The sequence below is a fragment of the Pseudorasbora parva genome, chromosome 5 (genome assembly GCF_024679245.1).
Source record: "Pseudorasbora parva isolate DD20220531a chromosome 5, ASM2467924v1, whole genome shotgun sequence".
NCBI lineage: Eukaryota > Metazoa > Chordata > Actinopteri > Cypriniformes > Gobionidae > Pseudorasbora > Pseudorasbora parva.
This window is the reverse complement of record NC_090176.1, coordinates 25,442,673-25,464,150: the sequence shown is the minus strand read 5'-3', so window position 1 is coordinate 25,464,150 and position 21,478 is coordinate 25,442,673. Positions and strand designations below refer to the sequence as shown.

The 21,478-nt window shown below is 39.6% G+C and overlaps 1 protein-coding gene across 4 annotated transcripts in view; it reads right to left on the bottom strand.

Moving 5' to 3' along the window:
- Positions 1-21,478, bottom strand: part of thsd7ba (thrombospondin, type I, domain containing 7Ba) — a 385,534-nt gene that overhangs the window by 41,502 nt on the left and 322,554 nt on the right. For all 4 annotated transcript variants that reach the window (XM_067443589.1, XM_067443591.1, XM_067443588.1 and 1 more), the window contains 2 exons: positions 9,078-9,344; positions 8,664-8,842 (listed from right to left, as the gene is read on the bottom strand). In XM_067443589.1, the coding sequence (XP_067299690.1) occupies positions 8,664-8,842; positions 9,078-9,344 (446 nt within the window). The remainder of the gene's footprint in view (positions 1-8,663; positions 8,843-9,077; positions 9,345-21,478) is intronic.

Genomic DNA, 21,478 nt, shown 5'->3' with positions numbered 1-21,478 from the left:
AAGAATGGGATGTCATTAAAGTTCATGTGCATGTAAAGGCAGGCATCCCAAAACTTTTTCCAATATAGTTTTTCATACAATACGAAATATCATACAATTACATGTTTTTGTCATGTAATTCTGCAGAAATAATTATACTATACTAATTTTGTTCTCAAGAGACATTTATTATCATCATCAATGTTGAATTCAGTTTTGCCGATTCATATTTTTGTGGAATCCATGAAATATTTAACAGAAAGTTCAAAAGACCATATATAATAAACATAATTAAAATATACATTTTTGTATTTTTGTATTTTCCTAAATTTCTGGTAAATGTAGAGTTCATGGCTGTTTTATAATATTTAAAAGGAAAAGAAAGAACTTGGGCTTATTTTATATTATATTTTACTATTATTTATATTTTGGTCAGTTTGGTCAGAAAAAAAGGAAAACAAAACAGATGATTATTTGCATGAGCACCAGCGCAGTATGTTCAATGTGGACACAAAGCACTGAACTGTGGTGTGGACAATTGGTAGAATTGTAAACAAATCTAATTATAATTATAACAATGTACTATGATAATAATCAGTGTGCAGAGAAGTATAATGTTTCTGTAAGGGTTTAACAACATACTTTCATCATATTTCCATATGCTGCAGTGCACATGATCTTGTAAAACAGCAGACACGGCATACAAAATCATGACAACATGTTTTCTAAAAGTCTACTTTTGAGCTAAAGACGTGCTTCATTTAGGAGCTGTGGGAGAGGCAGAAATGCTTTATAGGGAGATTGGTTTCTAAGCACAGATTTGCAGAGGTTGTTAAATTATGCAAGGCTGGTGAACACAGGCTCATCTCATCAGTAGAGCAGTCTGCCTCGGCGCACATGATGACTACCATATGGTACCCAGCTCTGGAGGTGGGCAAGAAGAATGTTCTTTACACAGCGAATCTAGCACCAAGCCCTCTGCTGCGGGTAAAACAGACTTCAAACTGCGGCTGAGACTCCACCAGCCCTGAAGACAGCTGCATCTGTTGCATCTGATAGAAATATCACCATTTGCCACACTTAGTAATGATGATCCTACACATTAAAATGAGAGTCAGAAAAAATGACATGTCACTAGCAATTCAGAAACATGGAGTATTTCACACAGATGAGTGCGAGCAAGATAAACGAGGTTCATACTGACACTGCATTGTAATGAAGTACATTAATTTATTTATAAGTGGAGCAAATATCAATGTTACAGAAGTGCTGTCGAATCTTGTTCACACATTCCCCCCAAAATTAAATGGTCTAAAACCAAAGAAAGTAGCCTATAAAAGCTGCCTGACCTGGAGTGTTTGAATATAAAGGTTCTCTTTAAGGGGTTCAAACTGGATTCCAACACCATGTCACATCTAATAATCTATAAAAAATTCATATTTAATTCGTAATTAAATATTCACTTGATTCAAGACAATCAAGTGAATATTTAATTACTATGATACTTATATTTTTAAAGAAAAATAATCATAAGTTGAAGTAAACCTGACAATAGAGTGGTACACGTATGACATCACTTTGTAGGCCAATCAGCAGTTAGCATCACACTGGTTCCCTTGAGAGAAAAACAATATTGAATTTTCCCATTGGCTCTTGGATGGTCACAAAAACAAGCTCTGTGTTTAACACAAAATTATGATACTTGCACTCTTTGTCCATCAAGACAGATAAACACAACTTTTATGAATTTTGAAGCCTAAATGCATTTGTCAGAAGTAAAAGGCTAAAGCCCCTTTCACACTGCACGTCGGACCCGCAATATTCCCAGAACATTGCCGGGTCGCCTTCTGTGTGAAAGCAACCACTTCCCGGAATTGATTACCGAATTGAACCCGGGTCGGGGACCTAGTAACATTGCAGAGTTCGATCCGGGACGAGCGCTGTGTGAACAAAAGCCAAAACTAATGCCGCAACGTGTATGTAGTTATCGTGCGACTCCTAGAGCTTGTTTTTTCAATAATACAACCCTGCAGTGCCAGAAGAGCTAGCCGTGTTTTAAACTGCCTGATGAGCTCAGAGACAGCATTGTGGCAAGGCACAGCCTGGAGTTTGCTAAAAAACAACTGAAGGACTCCAATATGGTGAGAAATAAGATTCTCTGGTCTGATAAGACCAAGATAACAGTGAAGCATGGTGGTGGCAGCATCATGCTGTGGGGGTGTTTTTCAGCTGCAGGGAGAGGATGACTGGTTGCAATCACAGGGAAAGATGAATGCGGCCAAGTACAGCGATATACTGGACAAAAACCTTCTGAGTGCTCAAGACCTCAGACTGGGCCAAAAGTTCACCTTCCAACAAGACATTGACCCTAAGCACACAGCTAAAATAACAAAAAAGTAATCACAACAACTCCGTTAATGTTCTTGAATGGCTCAGCCAGAGCCCTGACTTAAACCCAATTGAGCATCTCTGGAGAGACCTGAAAATTGCTGTCCACCAACATTTACCATCCAACCTGACAGAACTGAAGAGGATCCTCAAATCCAGGTGTGAAAAACTGCATCCTTCCCAAAAAGACTGGCTGTATTAGATCAAAAGGTTGCTTCTACTAAATACTGAGCCAAGGGTCTGAATTAGGGCTGCACAATATTGGAAAGAAATTACATTGCGATATTTTTCCCCCAATGATATAAATTGCGATATTGAGAGTCAATAATTACGATTCCATGATATTATTCATTTCAGTAATAAGCAAGCTTCATTACAAGTGACAAAAAGAAATGATGGAAAGTATGTGCAAACATGAAACTAAAACTCCAGTAGGTGGCACGAGGTGACCGTCTTAATGAGTGAGTCACTGAGTCGTTCGCGCTTGTTGCTATGAGTGAGACGTGTTACGGGTCTGCTGTGAACCATTTTCACTGCTGAAATGGAACAAAAACACAAAATATTGCATCTAAAATGTAAGTGACTTTAAGTAGATGTTAATTAGTTGTTTATGGAACTGTCATATGAAATCACTGTCATTTTCAGTCGTGATGGCATTCAGGAAAATGCTCAAGTATTGTGATTTCTCCTCGAGAGGCTGCACGAGCGTCAACAGCGCGACCTTGCTATTGTCAGTTCATTATATATTATCCACTATCGATCGCCACACACTAAATTAATGCACAAACATTCTTGCATTTTGGTGATTCGCTAATTATTTTGTTTTAATGTATGCTCTAGTCCGTCAGGCAAGTAAAAAAATTTCACTTGTCCCTTCAAAAAATCCACTTGTCCCGAACAAGCGTTAATGTCAAGCCCTGCTTTGTATTCTTCGTAAAGAACTTTGTGGTGCCGTTTTAAGTGATCAGACAAATTGGTGGCGTTTTCTTGTTTTGTGGCCACAGGTTTCTGAAACTCCATTGCGGTGGCGGATCCTCTTCTCAGTGAATGTTTGGCCGTGAGCGGTGAGCAGCGGCACAGCGAACCAATCACTGTGCAGGCACGCGGAACGTGCATGTCACTCCATCAACAAACTCATGTTTACGGTGTGCTACTGTTCTCTTAACACACCATGGGCTACTACCCTTCACATCGCATGTTCCGGCGATGTGACTATCGCACACGCGCACATCGCGATGTCGATGTTAAAACAGAATATCATTCAGCCCTAGTCTGAATTACTTAGGACCATGTGATATTTCAGTTTTTATTTTTAATAAATCTGCAAAAACGGTCAATACAGGGTGCTGTGGTTATTACTACGAGAAAAAATATAACTTAAATGATTTCAGCAAATCTGCAATATCTGCGTGAAAAAAGAGTGAAAAATTTAAGGGGGTCTGAATACTTTCTTTGCCCACATAATATGCCATATTTGGTTTGAGAAAGTGTCCATCAGTTGTCTGGCTATCACCAGACAAAGCTCAATTTAAAATTGAACATTGGTCTGGAATCTCCTCTGTATTTTTTTTACTGCAGAGGAGGCATGATCAACAAGCATTATTTGAATGACTCTGTATGCAATTGGATATTCCTTCAGTCAATCAGACCAGAAGAGGTGTGCTCTTCTGGCAATGAGCCATCATTTCTCAATCTATCATTCTGTTAAACCCGGCAATAGCGTGCCAGGTGGATAAGCCAGTCAGCGATTTGTTCCCGCAAAAGTGTAACAGAAGCAGTAGAAATGAATGTACAAGTTTCCAGACCGAGTTGCCGGGCGAAATCAAAACGCTGGCAGATCAGCCTAGTGACAATTACATTATTGCACCACTAGATGGCGGTAAAGACTGTCTTCATGAGTGACTGGTTGTGAATAAGTTGTTTTAGCGTTGTCTTTTGAAATCTTTTAAAAGGACAAAGTTATCGCTTTCCTCAGTTGAGATTAAAACTATAACCGATATTATGGAGCTCGACCGGAAGCATGAATACTATATCAGAGGCAGGTAAAACAGTCGTTTAGTCAGTCTCTCATATAAAACTCTCCTCTACATAATACAATAAACTTTAATGAAGCAACTAAACGTTCCTTCGTTACTAGTTTTTAAGTGACAGTTTAGAATTAGTAATGGAGGCTTGGGCTCAACTGTTAAACTGTCAACTTGAAATTTGAATCCGTAGTTGAAGTAGTTCCGCACAATAGAGTGTTTTTAAATACACTCTGTTGCTGTTTCTTGTTTATTTACTCCCTTGTGGCGTCAAACTGTTGTTTAAACATCAATGGGTAGTACATCCATACAGCCATATCGCACAGCTACTCGTGTGATATTGCTCATATAACTTAATAATAATATTTAATATTAAATATTATTTATATATCTAATATTTATATATCTATCTTCGTAATATTTATCTATCTATCTTCGCATTAATGTATCCATCGGTTTTGAATGTTCAAAAGTACATCTACTTTCATTAGATGGAAAAGAGCAGCTTGGATATTTTGCTAGATAACTCTTTTTGTGCTCCATGACATGAGAGTAAGTATGATGACATCCTTATAACACAATTGTTTAAAGTGGCCATGCAGAAGCAGGAGCATGTGGCTAGTTCCCACACAGTTCAATTTTAAGATCAGTAGTAAGAAACAGTGAGTGGATGACATCCCTCCACACACAACCTCCTCTTCTTTCCGTCACAGCGGCTGATCATCTGTACAGCAAGAGTAGGCGAGATAAGAATATCAATCTCATCTCTGTCGAGTGACTCACTGTGGGGAACGGTGCAAAAGGAAACATCTGGAGAAGGTCATGCATCATCCCATCTCCCATCAACGCAGCTGACTGCAGACAATCACAGGACAAAGACGCTCAAAATCATCAGCATTTACCGGCATAATGAGACAGAACGCTACATGTCCTTGTTTGACGTGGGGCAAGCTGTTCCACTGCCAGCTTTCCCAATGCTTTCTCCTCCCAGCAATGAGAAAGGAAAAATAGGTAAAACTAAAGCGTTGGGTGATCACTAGTCTCAGACACCCCGCCCATGGACGATTGGCTGAACGACTGATGCGCAAGGCACACCAAATTGAAAATACTTTAGGAGTTTCGAAGTTGTCATCGGATTTGTAGAATTCTTCAGGTTTTTCTTTAATGGCATCCTAATCCACTAACCTAATCCATCATTATGCCAAACTAAATGAAATCCTCTATCAACCAAAATTCTTTTTCAAAAGTATGTGAAGTTCATGGCATACACACTTTAAAATATAACCAAGAGTTTTACATGCCAGTGTGTTATTGTAGGGACATCTACATTTTCACACCCGTAAACATGAACAAAAACTGTGATTGGTTGTTTTACATGTCTGTAATGCAGTCTCTTGAGCAGTCCTTGGCAAACGAAAGCTGTCATGGAGTCCAGACTTTCTGCAGTCAGTCTGAACGTCTGGATACGTGAGACTAGGTGCTCACTAACAGCTGTGAGCGACGGACAGTGAGCACTACAGCCCTAGACCCGTGTTGTGTCCATACAGGGTGAGTGTCTTAGACAGCCAATCAATAGATAAGTGGTGGAAAGACAGCTCTGGTCCTGAACACGGTCAGCTGTTTACTAGTCCGAGAGGGAGCTGAAGCAATCTAGTGATTGTGACAGGCCTCTCAGAGCCTGTAATACCTGAAACTCTAAATAATGAATGAATGCAGAGCTCTGCCCTGCTCTTTGACTCACGGCAGAAAGCCACACTGGGGAAAGTGAGGATTGCTTGTTAAAGGTAGAGGCCAGACAGCCAGAGACAGATTATCAAAGACACATAACAAGCTAAAGCTCACAGGGAACGTGGCGTGTTAACAAAGTTTCCTTACCTATTCCTGCTCCAAACAATTTACTTTAAAGAGAAAATAACATCAAAGCCCAGACGTGGTCTGATCTGCAGCAAAAGAATGCATTTGATGTCACAATATTGAAATGTCAATTAAAGTGTTGCTAGCCCACAACCTGATATTTTAGAAAAATGTTTGCCAGCCTTCAATTACAGTGTGGATGATTTGAGCACACTGCTCTGATCCATAAACTCCACTAATGAGTTTTTTTATTATTATTCCAGGACCAGTAAAATCAACACAAAGACAAACCCTACTTCCTTCATTACTGTTTGACCCTTAGGTAAGAAAAATCCCGGATTCAAGGAGGTATGTGAAAAAAGCTCAGATAAAAATAAGAAATACACAAATAAAACATAACAAAAAATAAAATGATAATAAATGTTAACCCTTATCAATTCAAATCACACTACTACAAATGGACAATGATCTGAAAATGTTGCATTCAATTATTTAAATGTAAAGATCTGATAACAGAATAATTGACAAAGACAAAAAAACACATGAAACAATCCCAGTTTAATTAGATTTAATGTAAACGCTGAGTGATGAGGATAAGACTGCAAAAAAGATAATATATGCAGCTGTTTGGACTTCCGAGTCATGTGGATTAATCCAGATACATAAGTGCAACCCAAAAAAATATTGTGCATTAAATTGTGCCATAATTTTTTATACAAATAGGGACAGGCTACTTAAAACAAAAACTCTAATTTCAACAACAGTTTCTTTCAAAGGGCTCATTTAAAACGGACGATTTTGGAAGAAAATTTTCATTTTGCTGCAGATAATCAGATAAATAGAGATTTGTGCTGCAACACCAAGGTCATGGGTTCAATTCCCAAGAAATGCATGAACTTATAAACAGCTATCTTGAATGCAGCATCGCTTTGGATAAAAGTGTCTGCCGAAAAAAATAGGTAGTCTCATCTAACATTTCAAAATCAGACTAGATCCAACCAGTAAATGTGCTCAGATATACCAAGATACCAAAGTCTGCAAACAAAATTGAGAGATTTCCATATGAACTTCAACATTTCCCATCAAACCCTTCTGAGAACTCCATTATGTTGTCTGAGCTATGAAAGGGCATCCTCAGAGTGGATTTTCACACACATGAATCCACTGTGGCTTTGGTGGTGACTTTCTTACTGCACTTATAAACAAATCTCCATCTCCTCACCTTTGCAGAGGGGGCTACTCAAAAAACGGCCAGCTGCAGAGGCTGTCTGCCAAGTCCACAGAGCGGCTGTTTGCAAAATGTTAACAATGAGAGTTCATCTCCCCAAAAGATTGGAGGGGGCATTAGCCAAGGCAAACTCTGCTTTTAGCAGAGGGATATTTTGAGTCCCTTTAAACAGTGGGTCCATAAAAGTTGTTAGTAGGCACTTAACCATCTGTACACACCGCCGCAAAAGAATGCATTTGAATATTTTTCACGCACACTGACTCATCTGCATACTGACCTCTAGAAACCAGCGTGTCCTCTACAGCCTATTCCAGCACACACAGCACATTTATAATATCAATTCCCTTTAAAGCGCGACCCATCTGGGAGCAAGCTGTCGCAAATGTACTAATAGATGAATGTACCTTCTTTATGCTTTTCTTTGTTTTTTGCAGATGCGGTGACATCTAATTCAGGACTCAGACGCAAACGATTGCCTTACTCATGCATAAAGCACATGACTAATGACCAAATAAGCATTTCTATCATCGAGATCAAGAATGAAAAATATGTGACCCATATGCGTGCTTTGGCAAGATAAAGATTGAAATGAGAAGCTGGCAGAGTTGCACATGCTCAGGCGGTAGCGTTTAACAGAACACTTGTACAAACTGTCCAAACTAGCAGGAGGGAGGAGAGGAGAGGTCATGGAAAGACAGCCTGCGCTAATGGGCATGTTTTTCTGCGAAGAGAACAAATCTACGGCTATCAGGAAGAGTATTTACACGGACACTTGTTAGCCCCTTTGTGCTGTCTTGCTGCGATTGAGGAACTATTTAAAGGAAGAGGAGATTGTGTTTATTCATAATTTAGCTTCGAGGCTGAAGTACGCTCGGTAAACTGCACTTAATGAAGAGGCATGCATTAACCGGTGAAATGGTAATGAGCTGAATGTTAAACTGTGCTGAAAATGCAAAATGTATCTCTAGGCGGCTTAAATATATTCCGCTGGGGATATTTCAGCCGTTCAATAAAAACGGATGCGTAAAAGACACTAAATGAAACAGTTTACATGAGCGATTATCTGAATCATGATGCCTGCGATCATAGACCCTAATGATTCTCATTACTTACTCCTTACTGACGATCAACCATATGGTGGTGGAAGCCCACAGAGAGACAAGTTTCCCTATCGGGACCGCACATCTCACCTGATTCTTCAGGTCTAGCTTGGGGCATGGCCGCCCGCCGTTGAACGGCTTCTCCCGAAGCCATTTGGACCTGATTTTCAGCCCGCTGCCGCAGGAGACACTGCAGGCCGACCACTGCGACCAGTCGCTCAGCTTGCAGTCTAGAGGGCAGGGCATGTGGCAGACCTCTTCCACCAGACCTGCAAAAGAACATGTTGAGCAATCAGACTGGCCGGGCCCTTGCTATTCACCATCACACTAACAATGTTAGCACTTGGTGCCAAAGCTGAGACCTCGTCTAATTTACACTGACAGTTAAGGGGACCCCACAGCTTCCTATTTGACTAATGACTGCTCGCTTTTCCACCAGAGACAAATTACTTAGCAATCTACAAGAGAAAGAGAGGAAAAGAAGATAGAAACAAGTAGACGAACCTGATTCGCTACAGAGCTCTGGGCTAACCAGTTGGGCCACATGGTCCAGACAGGCCACAGCACGATAACGCAATCCCTGACCACAGTCGCGCGCCTCTCGCCGTCCCCTCCAAACCTGGAGGGATCCTTGCGCCGGGGTGTCAGACAGGATACAAGATGACCAGTTACCAAACGGCTGAGAAACAAACTGCTCACACGGACAGGGCTTGGACTCCACCAGAGGGTACAAGTCTTCCCGCAGACAACGGTCCTGTTTTCGGCTCCGACCTGAAAATATTGAGAAAATAGAGAGGCAGAAAGAAAGAAGGAAAAATAAAAAGGGGGCAATAAATAACCGACTAGTCATCAGAATTTTTGGTACTATTCAGATGAAACATTCAGACTTCACCCTGGGAGCTCATGTGTGTAATGTACTTGTCTATGAAAATTATTAAAACATTAATGATGTCTGGATAACTGGACCATTACTCATTCTGCTGTCAAATGTGGACCGCTAAGTGCCACTGCAAACATCCCCAGGGAACGATTAGAAAACTATTCTGAGTAGACTGTAATGGAAACGCTCAGTGACGAGAGCAAGACAGAATCATTTCTTCAAGCAAACACGCCATTCTTTCAGCACACTTTATATGATGGAGCAGGGATGTCCAAGCCTTCTCCCGCAGAGCCACTTTTGAGCAGAGTTCAGCTAAAACTTTAAATAACACCCCTGAATCAACTAATCAAGGTCTTCGGGGGTTAACAGAAACTTTTAGGCAGGTGTGTGGGAGCTAGGATATGCAGAATGTTGGCTCCTTCAGGATTGTACACCCGTGATGGAGGATCAGTTCGGGAATAACTGATGAGTGGATTGTCAAGAGCAGAAGTCCATTTGGCATGGATATGGTTCTGGATGACACTTCTCCAGACATCTTATCAGCGTTTAAAGGGGGGGTGAAATGCTGTTTCATGCATACTGATCTTTTTACACTGTTAAAGACTTGGAATCCCATACTAAACATGGACAAAGTTTCAAAAGTTAAGGTGGACGTTTGATGGGAGTATTTCTTTGTCAAAAATACTACTTCCGGTTAGTCATAAGTTTCGGCAAGTTTTTTGCGATCATGCGTCCCCTTTGACGTTAATGGGGGCGGAATTTCCTTGTATGGGCCTTACGGACAATTCTACCGGAAGAGCGTGAGAGAGAGAGAGGGAGAGAGCGAAAGTAACAGCCTACGCCCATCAAAGCGCTGGCTCGTAGGCTGCGCTGCACAGGTGATGTGCACAATTAACAATGACATCAAAAAAGTGCGTTTTTGGTTGCCAGACCAAGACAGTCCTGCACAGATTCCCCAAAAACCCTGCGGTAAGGCAACAGTGGATGGAATTTGCTTTTCCGGATCAGCAACTGAGTTGCGCGAATTTTTATATCTGTTCGCTGCATTTCGGTGCCGACTGTTTCATAAACAAGGCCCAGCTCGACGCCGGATTTTCCAATCGCCTAATGCTGAATGATGGAGCAGTCCCAACGATAAAGGTCCCAAGGTTAGAACCGCGGGCGGTGAGTTAGACTGCTTCAAATGTCTGTGTTTTTGCCTATGCTCATCAAGTAGCCCAAACATGATCACGTATAGTTACTATATATATTACTATATATAGAAATTGATCAATGGAGCATGCAATGTGTAGTGCGTGTACATTTGTTTAGCTGGCCACTATATGTGTAACTTTATGTTTGTGTATTGTAAAAGCACTCCAAACAACAATACACAAAGAGTGGGGAAATATGTTGAACTAAATAAGCGCGCTTCTTCATTCAAATGTGCTACTATTCCATGTCTTTCTATGTAAACACTAACTTAGCCTGCCGTGCAAAACCAGTCCGCTTAATAACGTTACAATTGTCTACACAAACCACGCGTAAACACACAAACACACGTGCACAACTGCACTTCTCACATGTACACCTTCAAAGACAAAAATACGATGATATAATTCAAGTATAAATATGTAAATAACACAAGTCGCTAAGCATATTATATAGTTAGTGTATAACTTGTACCACATAGAGACGTCCTGCTCTAGTCGTTTTTGCTGCTGCTCCTGTTCAACTGCAGCCTCTGGGTCTGATTCCGGATCATAGATGTATGGCTGTATCTGATTAAAAGCCATTTTTTTATTTTGAATAAAGTTTTTTTCCCGCTGTTAGGGATGACACAGCTTTACGACGCACTCGACTCAACACAATAGCAGCAGCGAGCACACGTCATTATTTAGCTCCGCTCACACGACACGCCCCCACCCGCTCGGCTTTTTTCGGAAAGACTCGGAACAGCGCATCTTTCTTATATAATTATTAAAAAAAATAAAGACTTTTCGGAGATATGCAGGATGCAATGCTACTCTATAGGTACTCAAGATTGACATGACACTGACTGAAACTGAGTGTTTCACCCCCCCTTTAAATTGCGTCAAGACTAATAGGGAGTCACCAACCCTGCTCAGCATGCATTCAAATATTCAAGAGCAGCACACTTATAATTGTTCCAAACCTAAAAGACTTCCATTTGCATTCAAAACAAAAATAAAAAACCTGATAGATTACTGTTCTTTCATTGAATGGACATTTAAACAAAACTTTGATGCTAAAATGCTAAAAACCTTGATAAAGAGACGTACAAAAAGTTAATCGAATATAGTACACAGAAGCTTAACTATACTTGCTTGATGAGCAAGAACAAATCTCATTGGTTCATGTTCATAGGTTTACAGCAGTTGGTTCATAAGTTTATATCAGTAGGTTCAACGAGCGGCTACATTTCTCTCTGATACGGTAGAAGATTAAACTGAATGTGGAGGATTTGAACTGTGACGAATCTGACGATGATTGACAGGGCAGTTTAACGGTGACGGGTCACTAAGCGAGTCCATTAAATATGGCGAAATAGTATGTCCCGAAGCTTGCATACTTTTCTGCTACACACTCAAAAGTATATACTTTTTCTTCACAAAAAGAGTACATATTTTTAGGACGTAGTATAAATAGGCAAATTGGGACAAAGCAAGAGTGAACAGGTTTAAATAGGCTAGGTGATGTGGCTAATGATACACAGGTGTAAATAATGATGGCTGATGAACAGGGCAAATGATTATGGGTAATGAAGTCCAGAGTGAGGATTAGTACTAGGGTGGGAGTGCCCTCTAGTGGTGATCAGAGGGAGCCACAGAGGCTTGATTTGTGACACTCATATTGGCCCTCATTTATCAATCTTGCGTAGAAACGGCCGTATATGTTGGCGTAAGATTATGCTTACACTCCTCTCACTGCCTGATTTATGAAACTGTGCGCACCTCTGCAATCCAGGTCTACGCAATACTTCCCCTTGATAAATGCTGCGGCGGAAAACGATCGTCATTAGAATAACACGCCCCTATATATTCAAGTCTCCGCCTCCCCCACGCCCTCATTTTACGCCATGGACACACGGAAGACGGCAAAGAAGCAAAACTTCTCTGACGTGGAGATCGGGCGCGTCTCAATCATCTTACTAGTCCACTAGTCAGGGCACTGATTAGGACATAAGTCAATGGGCTGACTCCCTGATCAGTGCCCTGACTACTGAACTAGTGAGATGATTGAGACGCGCCCATCGAGACCATCACCAGAGAAGTGGAAAAAAGCGAAATTGTTTCATTTGAGAGTTTAAAGAGTGAGATTAAAGGCGCCCACAAAAACAAAATGTGGACCTAAATTAAGAGTACTGTTAATAGTATAGGGGTTGAGAAGTGCACTCCAGCAGTTTAAATAGCTGTTTGGATGATAAATCACAATGCATTATTTTTTACAGCACGTGTTTTGAAACAATAGCATTTAATTTTGTATCACGGCACATGTAGGCTATCGGGGTGTACGATAGTGATGAGGTGATGTGGAGTACCATTAATAATGGCATGACAATTTGTAAGATTCTTATTATTATTATGATTTTTATTATTGATGACGCTTGTTATTTAGAAGAAGAATGTTGTTATTATTTATTTTATTATTATTATTATTTTTAAAGAAGAAGAATGTCATTTTGATTATTTTGTCAGTCTGAATTATTTTCAGTCCCAGTCCGTGCGCAGCTGTCGGGCCTAACCCTGAACCGTCAGGTAAAGCGCAAAGGCTCGCGACTGGAGGAATACATATGCCTTCAAATCAAATGCTTGGTATCACACAAATTAAACATTGAAGTCCATGTTGCACAAAAATAAACACTGAAGTTTATAATCAATATGTGGTTGTTGTTGTTGTTGTTTTTTTTACAGTGGGTCATAATATAGCATATCTTTGTCAGTGCATTTTGTGATGTTAGGAATTGTTTTTCTGCGCATTTTCGCACTAACTCGTGCGTACACCACCTCCTGAGCTGGCTTAGGATTTGAGCGTGCTGTACGCCAACGTCCATATTGATAAATCTCAAAGTCACCGTGGGTTTGGGTGTACGCAAGGTATACGCTGAAAATTTGGTGTACGCACTTTTGATAAATGAGGGCAATTCTGACTAGAGTATAATGACGTCAGGCCAGGTGAATTATGTATTTGATGTATACTACAATGTTACGATGTGCAATTGATGTTCTGTTATTCAAAGTGATTCTAAGGATACTGAGTTAGAAAAATATGTCTATGGCTGAATTAAACCAGTATTTCCACTTGCCATTGAGCAGCATTTACCAAAATACTATAGATATAGAAAGAGACTTTGGTTTGACTTTGGAGTGAACCTCTGAGCTGGTATGAGTGAGAGGAGGCAGGGATCATTTGCATAATCAAGGATCCACATATACTAAATGTGTAGAGTAACATTCAACCTGTTTTAAGGCATGAATATATATTTTTTTTATAGGAAAAACATTTAACTCATGAGTTTTAAGGGATAAAATGACTGACAAATAGTGGACTTTAAATGAAGCGACAGAAATCAGTCAGAATTTAATGAAAATCTGCATGTGTTTTAAAGAAGAATAAGTCTCATAGGTTTTTGGACTAACATGAGGGTGCATAAATGAAGACTTTTTTTTCCATCTTTGGGTAAACTAATAAAAATGGTATTAAGTGTTAAACGTATCCGCTTGTGCAGTATTCATGTTTAGCACAAATGTAACAGTTCATAAAAGAAAAGAAAAAAAGAAAAAGAAAAGACAATTGGCCAGTGTTAGTCACAACTTATAAGACCTGTTGGCTCACGGGGACCCATATTCGGGTCAGGCCTGGGCCAAGTCCTAATTCCATCTCCTCCTCATCCCCTAACCCACTCATACCTACCTGTTTACATGAGTCTACAAGTCACTGATGAAAAGTACAAACAAGTAAATAAAAAATTAAACATCTAAACAAGATAAACAACATGAAGAATCAATAATCCCACGGAATGTTTAGCAATTCATTGAAGCGTATTTATTTATTTTTGTTTGTTCTTGGTGTGTCCCTTAAGTATTGGGATGCCAATATGAGAACTGCATCAATCAAAAGCAGTTCCTTTCTCTCTCCTACATTCTTTATTTTTTATATGTACAAACATAGACCCGGAGCATTCTCCTGTTCAGTGGACCATATACATCTAATTTATCTAATGAGGAGAGAAATGAATAGATTTCACATCATAAAGGCTTCTGTTTAAGTGGCTATTAGTTCCTATTTGCACACTTCACTTCCTGGAACATTTCGAATTAGTCATGTCCATTAGATATGATGAATATTATTAGGTTATATAAATAAAAGGATCTGTCCCTTTCAGACATGCTGTCACTGACACTACAGACCTGCATTCAACAGGGTTCTCAAACCTGTCAAACAAAATCACATCAGGCTGGCAAACCTGTGGGCCGCACTGGACAATTATGCATGGTCAAGCTAAAGAGCTGTGAAAAATTCTGCTTTGATGTAATGGATTTAGATGATTTTTGTTTTGTGTTCTGTGATTGAAGGGTTCTGCTTTGTTACATCAATGAGATTGACGTGGCTTTGCTGACAGCTAAAGATTTAAAGATAATGCTGATGAAAGATCATCATCAATCATGATGCAATACTCAGTGGATTCAGTCAATCTCTGGTCCAGTCAGAAGCCAAATGAGACTGTCTTAGAGAATATATATGATGAGACAGCTTTGCTTTTGTATTTCAAATCAGCTGCACAAAGGGCCAACCATGAACACCAGGAGTACTTGTTGCTTGTATTTACTATATGGGCATATACTGGGCATAAAATATTAGATTTTTTATCAAATACATAAAAAAAATACAGATTCTGTTTCATTCCTCCTGACCTCCAGAGGCGGTGCTTAAGCACTAGTGGATTATCGCAGTGGCAGCTCAAGAGGTCGAGATAATACACCAGAGAACGTCACATGGTGACATAGGTTGAGCACTGAGTATGATAGACGCGCTAGCTAAGCATTCAGTCTCCTTTGCTTTCTCGCTTGACTGAGATAGGTTGTTGTTCAATCGATTTCCACGCTGTCAAGTGCAGCTTACTAGAGCAGCGAATTATCATCCTAGCAAGCTGTGACAGCATGTTCTTTAAAGGGCCATACGATGCTATTTTCAAAAATTATTATTTATTGTATTGGGTGTAATAGAACATGTTAACATTCTGCGATATTCAAAAAATTAAATATTTTACATACTGTACTTTTTTGTAGCTCCTCTATGCCCCGTCTTTCTAAAATGAGTCACTTTCTACAAAACTCCTCATTCTGAAAAGCGTAGTGTGCTCTGATTGGCCAGCTGACCCAGTGCATTGTGGCCGAACACCTCAAGTGTGTAGCCGAGATATAACGGTCTTTGCATAATCACAAGCTTCAGCTTCCCATGCCATCAGTTTTACCATATCAGTTCAAGTCAGATTCTGAATGCCGAAAAGCATGTTTTACTACAAGCATCGATTTAAAAGATGCTTATTTTCATGTTCTGGTTGTTCCTCATTAGAAAGTTTCTTTGACTCAGTTTTAAGAACCAGGCCTACCAATTCAAGGTCCTACCGTTTAGTCTGTCACTGGCCTCTCATGTCTTTACAAGGTGCATGACTGCATTTTTATATTCGCTGTGGGTCCAGAGGGATGCGAATCCTGCCATATTTAGAGGATTGGCTGCTGTCTGCCCCCCACAAGACAACAAGCTGTCTATGACACCAGACTGTTTTCGGGAGCATATGCGAAAGCAAAGTCTTGCAATAAATGAGGCAAAGAGTTGTCTGAGTCCAGTGCAAACAATTACATACAATGGAATGACCCTGGGCTCCCATGAAATGTCTGCCACCCTATCACATGCCTGAGTGGACAGTATTCTACAGCTCCTTGCTTGTTTCTGACACATGTTGAATCGCTTGGAGTTTCTGATGTCAGGTGTTCCCCTGGGGGTCATTCCTTCTTGTCTAGAGGTGGTCATGAGTCATGACCGATGCTTCCCTCCTCTGATGGGGGCAATGAAGAATCAAGGTATCCAGCTCAGTCCAGGGAGCATATCAATCTCCTGGAATTGCGTGTGGTTTTCCTAGCCCTGCGATATTTCTGGCAGGCTGTCATGTCCTCATTCTGTTCTACAACAATTTGTTTACCTCCTGAACCATCAAGGTGGCACAAAGTTGCTCAAGTCCCTGCATCTCATGCACAAGATACTCACTTGGTGTCTTCCTGGACTAGCATTGTTGATGGCAGTTCACCTTCAGGGGTCGAGCAATGAGGTATTGGATGCTCTTTCAAGGGATCCTCTGCATCTGAGGGAATAAGGGCTTCACCTGGACGTGGTGCAGAGGATATGGCAGCAGTTTGGAGAAGCAGAAGTGGATATTTTTGCAATGGAGGTGATCACTCACAGATTGAGGCAGATTTGATGTCACAGATGAACGTTGCTGTTTGGCACCCAGATCCAGCCCATCTACAGCTTTGGGCTTGGCCTCTAGTTTTTTAACTGATTGTGAACAGCTGTGAACATAACCCATTTTATGTGAACCATTTTATACATAAAATTTTCATTGTGTTACAATTTTAAATTTACCACAACTACCACACACCAGTGCTATGCAGCATGTTGGATTTCTCTTTATTGTGGAAGGATAGTGGGTTGGATCCTTTATGCTGTGATGATAATTAGTTTATTGCAACATCTTTTGGATTAGGGCAAAGCAGCTTCCACATTTAAGGTATATGTTGTGGCAATTTCTGCATACCATCTACTGGTTAATGGTTCTTCTCTCGGTTCTCTATATACTCTTTCACAAGAGTATACTCGTGTGCAGTTTTATAAAGGATGAAAGACGGTTAAGGCTAGCTCGTAACCCCACATTTTCCTGGGTGGGAATTAAACATGTTATACTTGATTTTGTCTGACTTTTGAGCCTCTGCAGACAGCCGACCTGAAATGGATATCTTTATAAACTTATTTTTGACAATTGCTTCTGCTAAGCATGTAAGTGATTTACATGCTTTGTATGTATGTGAGTGAAACAGACACTTGTTGCCGGATGATTCTGGCATTGTGCTCCGACCAAATCCATCTTTTCTACCTAAAGTTCTGCTTCCTCAGTTTATAAATCAGTCGATCAATTTGGTGCTTTTCAGTCAGCACAGTCAGATCAGGCAAGGGATCACCTTTTGTGTCCTGTGTGAGCCCTGAGGCGCTATGTGGCTGCTACCATTAGCCTTAGGCTCACATATCAGCTTTTTGTTTGTTATGTTGGTGTCCAGAAAGGGGCTGCAGTATCAAAGCAGAGATTGTTGAATTGGATTGTGGAGGTTGTTATCACTATGGCATACAAGAAAGCCCCAAATCCTCTGCCAGAAGGTATCTCTTGTAATTCCACCAGGGCTGTGTCTACATCTTGGGCTGCTTTCAGTGGGTGTCTCCATGGCAGATATCTGTGTAACTCTACTTGGGCTTCTCCATGTACTTTTGCCCGTTTCAACAAGCTCAAGGTTGCTACCCCTCAATGCTGTCAGTTCTGCAGTTCTTCGGGAGAAACCTTGATTTTTTTTTCCAGGTCAGTGGGATTCTTTATGATTATGTTGTTAGGAGTTATCCACTAATGCTTAAGCACAGTCTCTGGCAGTCTGAAAGGAATGAACTGGAGGTTACCTGGAGGATAGGTAACTGTGATTTTGTGAATTCCGGATGACCGTCAGATTAATTTGTCACTCAGAATGCATGAGAAAGGCATACTGAGACTGAATGCTGAGCTAGTGTGTCTATTAAACTGCATACTCTAGCCTATGTCCCTACATTACTTTTTTGGTATATTATCTCAACCTATCGAGTTGGCACTGCGATAATCCTCTAGTGCTTAGGCCCCCTTTCTGACAGTCATCCGTAATTTACCGTAGCACAGTTGCCTGCGTAACTAGCATTTAAGTATTCAAAATTTGCACACAAAATAATGTATATATTAATATCACACAAGCTAGAGTTTACGATTTGCTTTTATGCAACAGTTAATGAATTTTCTGAGCAGTGTTAATTTCATTTTTATCACAATTTATCATACTTTTCGTAGATTTTTTTAAAATGTATACATAAACGGTTGGGAGACTATCGAATGTGCATCAGTGTACTGGATCTGTGGCATTTGGCTTTAAAGTGACAACAGTCTAATAAACCTACCGCTTTCTGTCATTAATGTTAATCAAACATAAAAGAAAAAGACAAAAATCAATCAATGTTCTTGACTTAAGCTAAATAGAAATTTGCTGTCAAAATTAAAACTGCTTTTGAGAGCTTCAGGGTTTTGCAGCTACAGCTTCTACATATTTTTATATTTCTGACCAACAAAGAGTCGGATCAGCAGACAGAAGACAAAAATTAATAGCGCATTATGGATGATGGCGTTTTTGGTAACATGGAATGTGCCACAAGCCTTTTCTCTAGTCATGTAACACAGAATTGCACTGCATATACAGCCAAGTTTTATTAAAAGCCCATCTAACCAGCTGCAAATACTTTAATAATGAGCTTAATTACATTTACATTTTAGACACAGAACTGCCAACGAAAAAATTTCCAAGTGAAGCCAACGCAGAACAGTCTGAGCAGCACTAAATTAATGAATTCCAAAGTCACTTGTTTTGTTTCTAAATAAATCAGAGTGGTTTAAACAAATCTGTTGTGTGAATGATTATTTGACTTACTCATAAAGACTCTATTCCATGTCTCACAGCAGGGTTCTACATTCAGTATGAAGGGAGAGAGATTGTGGGAGAGATAGAAATGGACACACACATTCAAGTAGAGAATAACTCACACTCACTGGTGTCCAGAAGCTTCATGATGAGTGTTTGCCAGCCTCCATCTGGTTTGATGGTCAGTGAAAGAAAAACAGCGCTAACTATGAAATCTCTGTCAGTACACTGTAGCCTCACTGACAATCTGCTCTCTGCTTTCACTGTGCGTATGAGAGTGTGTGCATATGTATATCAATCACACACATATTCCCAACACACCAACAATTCATTATTGATGACACCTGCAGAAACCAACACCAGCTGAGTATAATGCATTCAATTAAGCAAGAAGCACAATTATCCTTAGCTTGCAGTTTTCAGTCTTCATTTCTGTCGTTTGTTTGATGTTCTTGGATTTCTAGTTGGAAGTCTGACATTTTAGCATGATGGTCTTTGATGTGGGATTTCCTAAGAGTAATAGGTAAAGAAAGCCTTTAAAGGTTTATCTGACAAAGTGAACACGTCACACAGTGAGATGTGAAGGATCTTAATGAGAGCCAATCATTATTTTTATGGGAACAAACTAACTAAAAAAACAGACGGCTCTAAATCTGCCTGTAGAGCAGTTCACAGCAGGTCTCTGATCTCTGATGATAGACAGGCCTGTCAAAACACTTTGGATATGTGCAGTAAAGCAAAGGGAAAGAATAAGAGTGTATGAAATAATGAATTTGAATTCTCCTCAATGTTACCTAATAGAGGACTGAACACTTAAAGTTCACTTCAAATGACTTCTTTTTACAAAACAATTTTCATAGCTAAATATGCTTAGCTAAGGGATATACTAAAGCTGACTTCTGTCAGCTTACTTCCTTTGTTGAAGTGATATTCCTCAAGTGATACTACAATAGTGGCACTCTAGGACCCATTGTACATCTTGGCACTAGCTCTCAAAGGATTTTACAAATATGCCACTAATTTGTACCCACACCTGTCAGGATATAAACAAGCTTATCGACTTGCTACAGTATAAGGATTTATTCTCTGTTGCAGTGTTCTGTGTTGTGACTTTTACATTCCAAACGCTAAACAAACATCCTGCTAACTGTAAAAAATGAACACAATTTACCTTGTTCTTACATCTCTTGAGGTAAGTAACACCTGCCTGATAGAACATGCCAGAGTACATCAACACACATAACTACATTGTTAAAGTACTTGCTTCTTCTTCTTCTATATATTTATGGAAAATAATCTGAATCAAATTTTAAACACTATACAACGTTGAAATGCTCTGTTTCATCAGTTTGACTGAGATATAAATATATAAATATAATTATATTAGTATATTAATATTTATATTACGAAGGACCAAATATTCTAATATAAAAATATGAATAAATAAATAAACATTAATACAAATAATTATAATAATCTGTACTTAGAAATAAATAAATGCTATATATATATATATATATATATATATATATATATATATATATATATATATATATATATATATATATATATATATATATATATATATATATATATATATAGGTCCTTCTCAAAAAAATAGCATAAAAGTTCATTATTTTCCATAATGTAATGATACAAATTAAACTTTCATATATTTTAGATTCATTGCACACCAACTGAAATATTTCAGGTCTTTTATTGTTTTAATACTGATGATTTTGGCATACAGCTCATGAAAAAAATTAGCATATCATGAAAAGGTTCTCTAAACGAGCTATTAACCTAATCATCTGAATCAACTAATTAACTCTAAACACCTGCAAAAGATTCCTGAGGCTTTTAAAAACTCCCAGCCTGGCTCGTTACTCAAAACTGCAATCATGGGTAAGACTGCCGACCCGACCCTGTCCAGAAGGCCATCATTGACACCCTCAAGCGTGAGGGTAAGACACAGAAAGAAATTTCTGAACCAATAGGCTGTTCCCAGAGTGCTGTATCAAGGCACCTCAGTGGGAAGTCTGTGGGAAGGAGAAAGTGTGGCAAAAAAACGCTGCACAACGAGAAGAGGTGACCGATACCTGTGTTTTATCAAGGGCAGGGTCAATGCAGCTAGCTATCAGGAGATTTTGGAGCACTTCATGCTTCCATCTGCTGAAAAGCTTTATGGAGATGAAGATTTGTTTTTTCAGCACGACCTGGCACCTACTCACAGTGCCAAAACCACTGGTAAATGGTTTACTGACCAT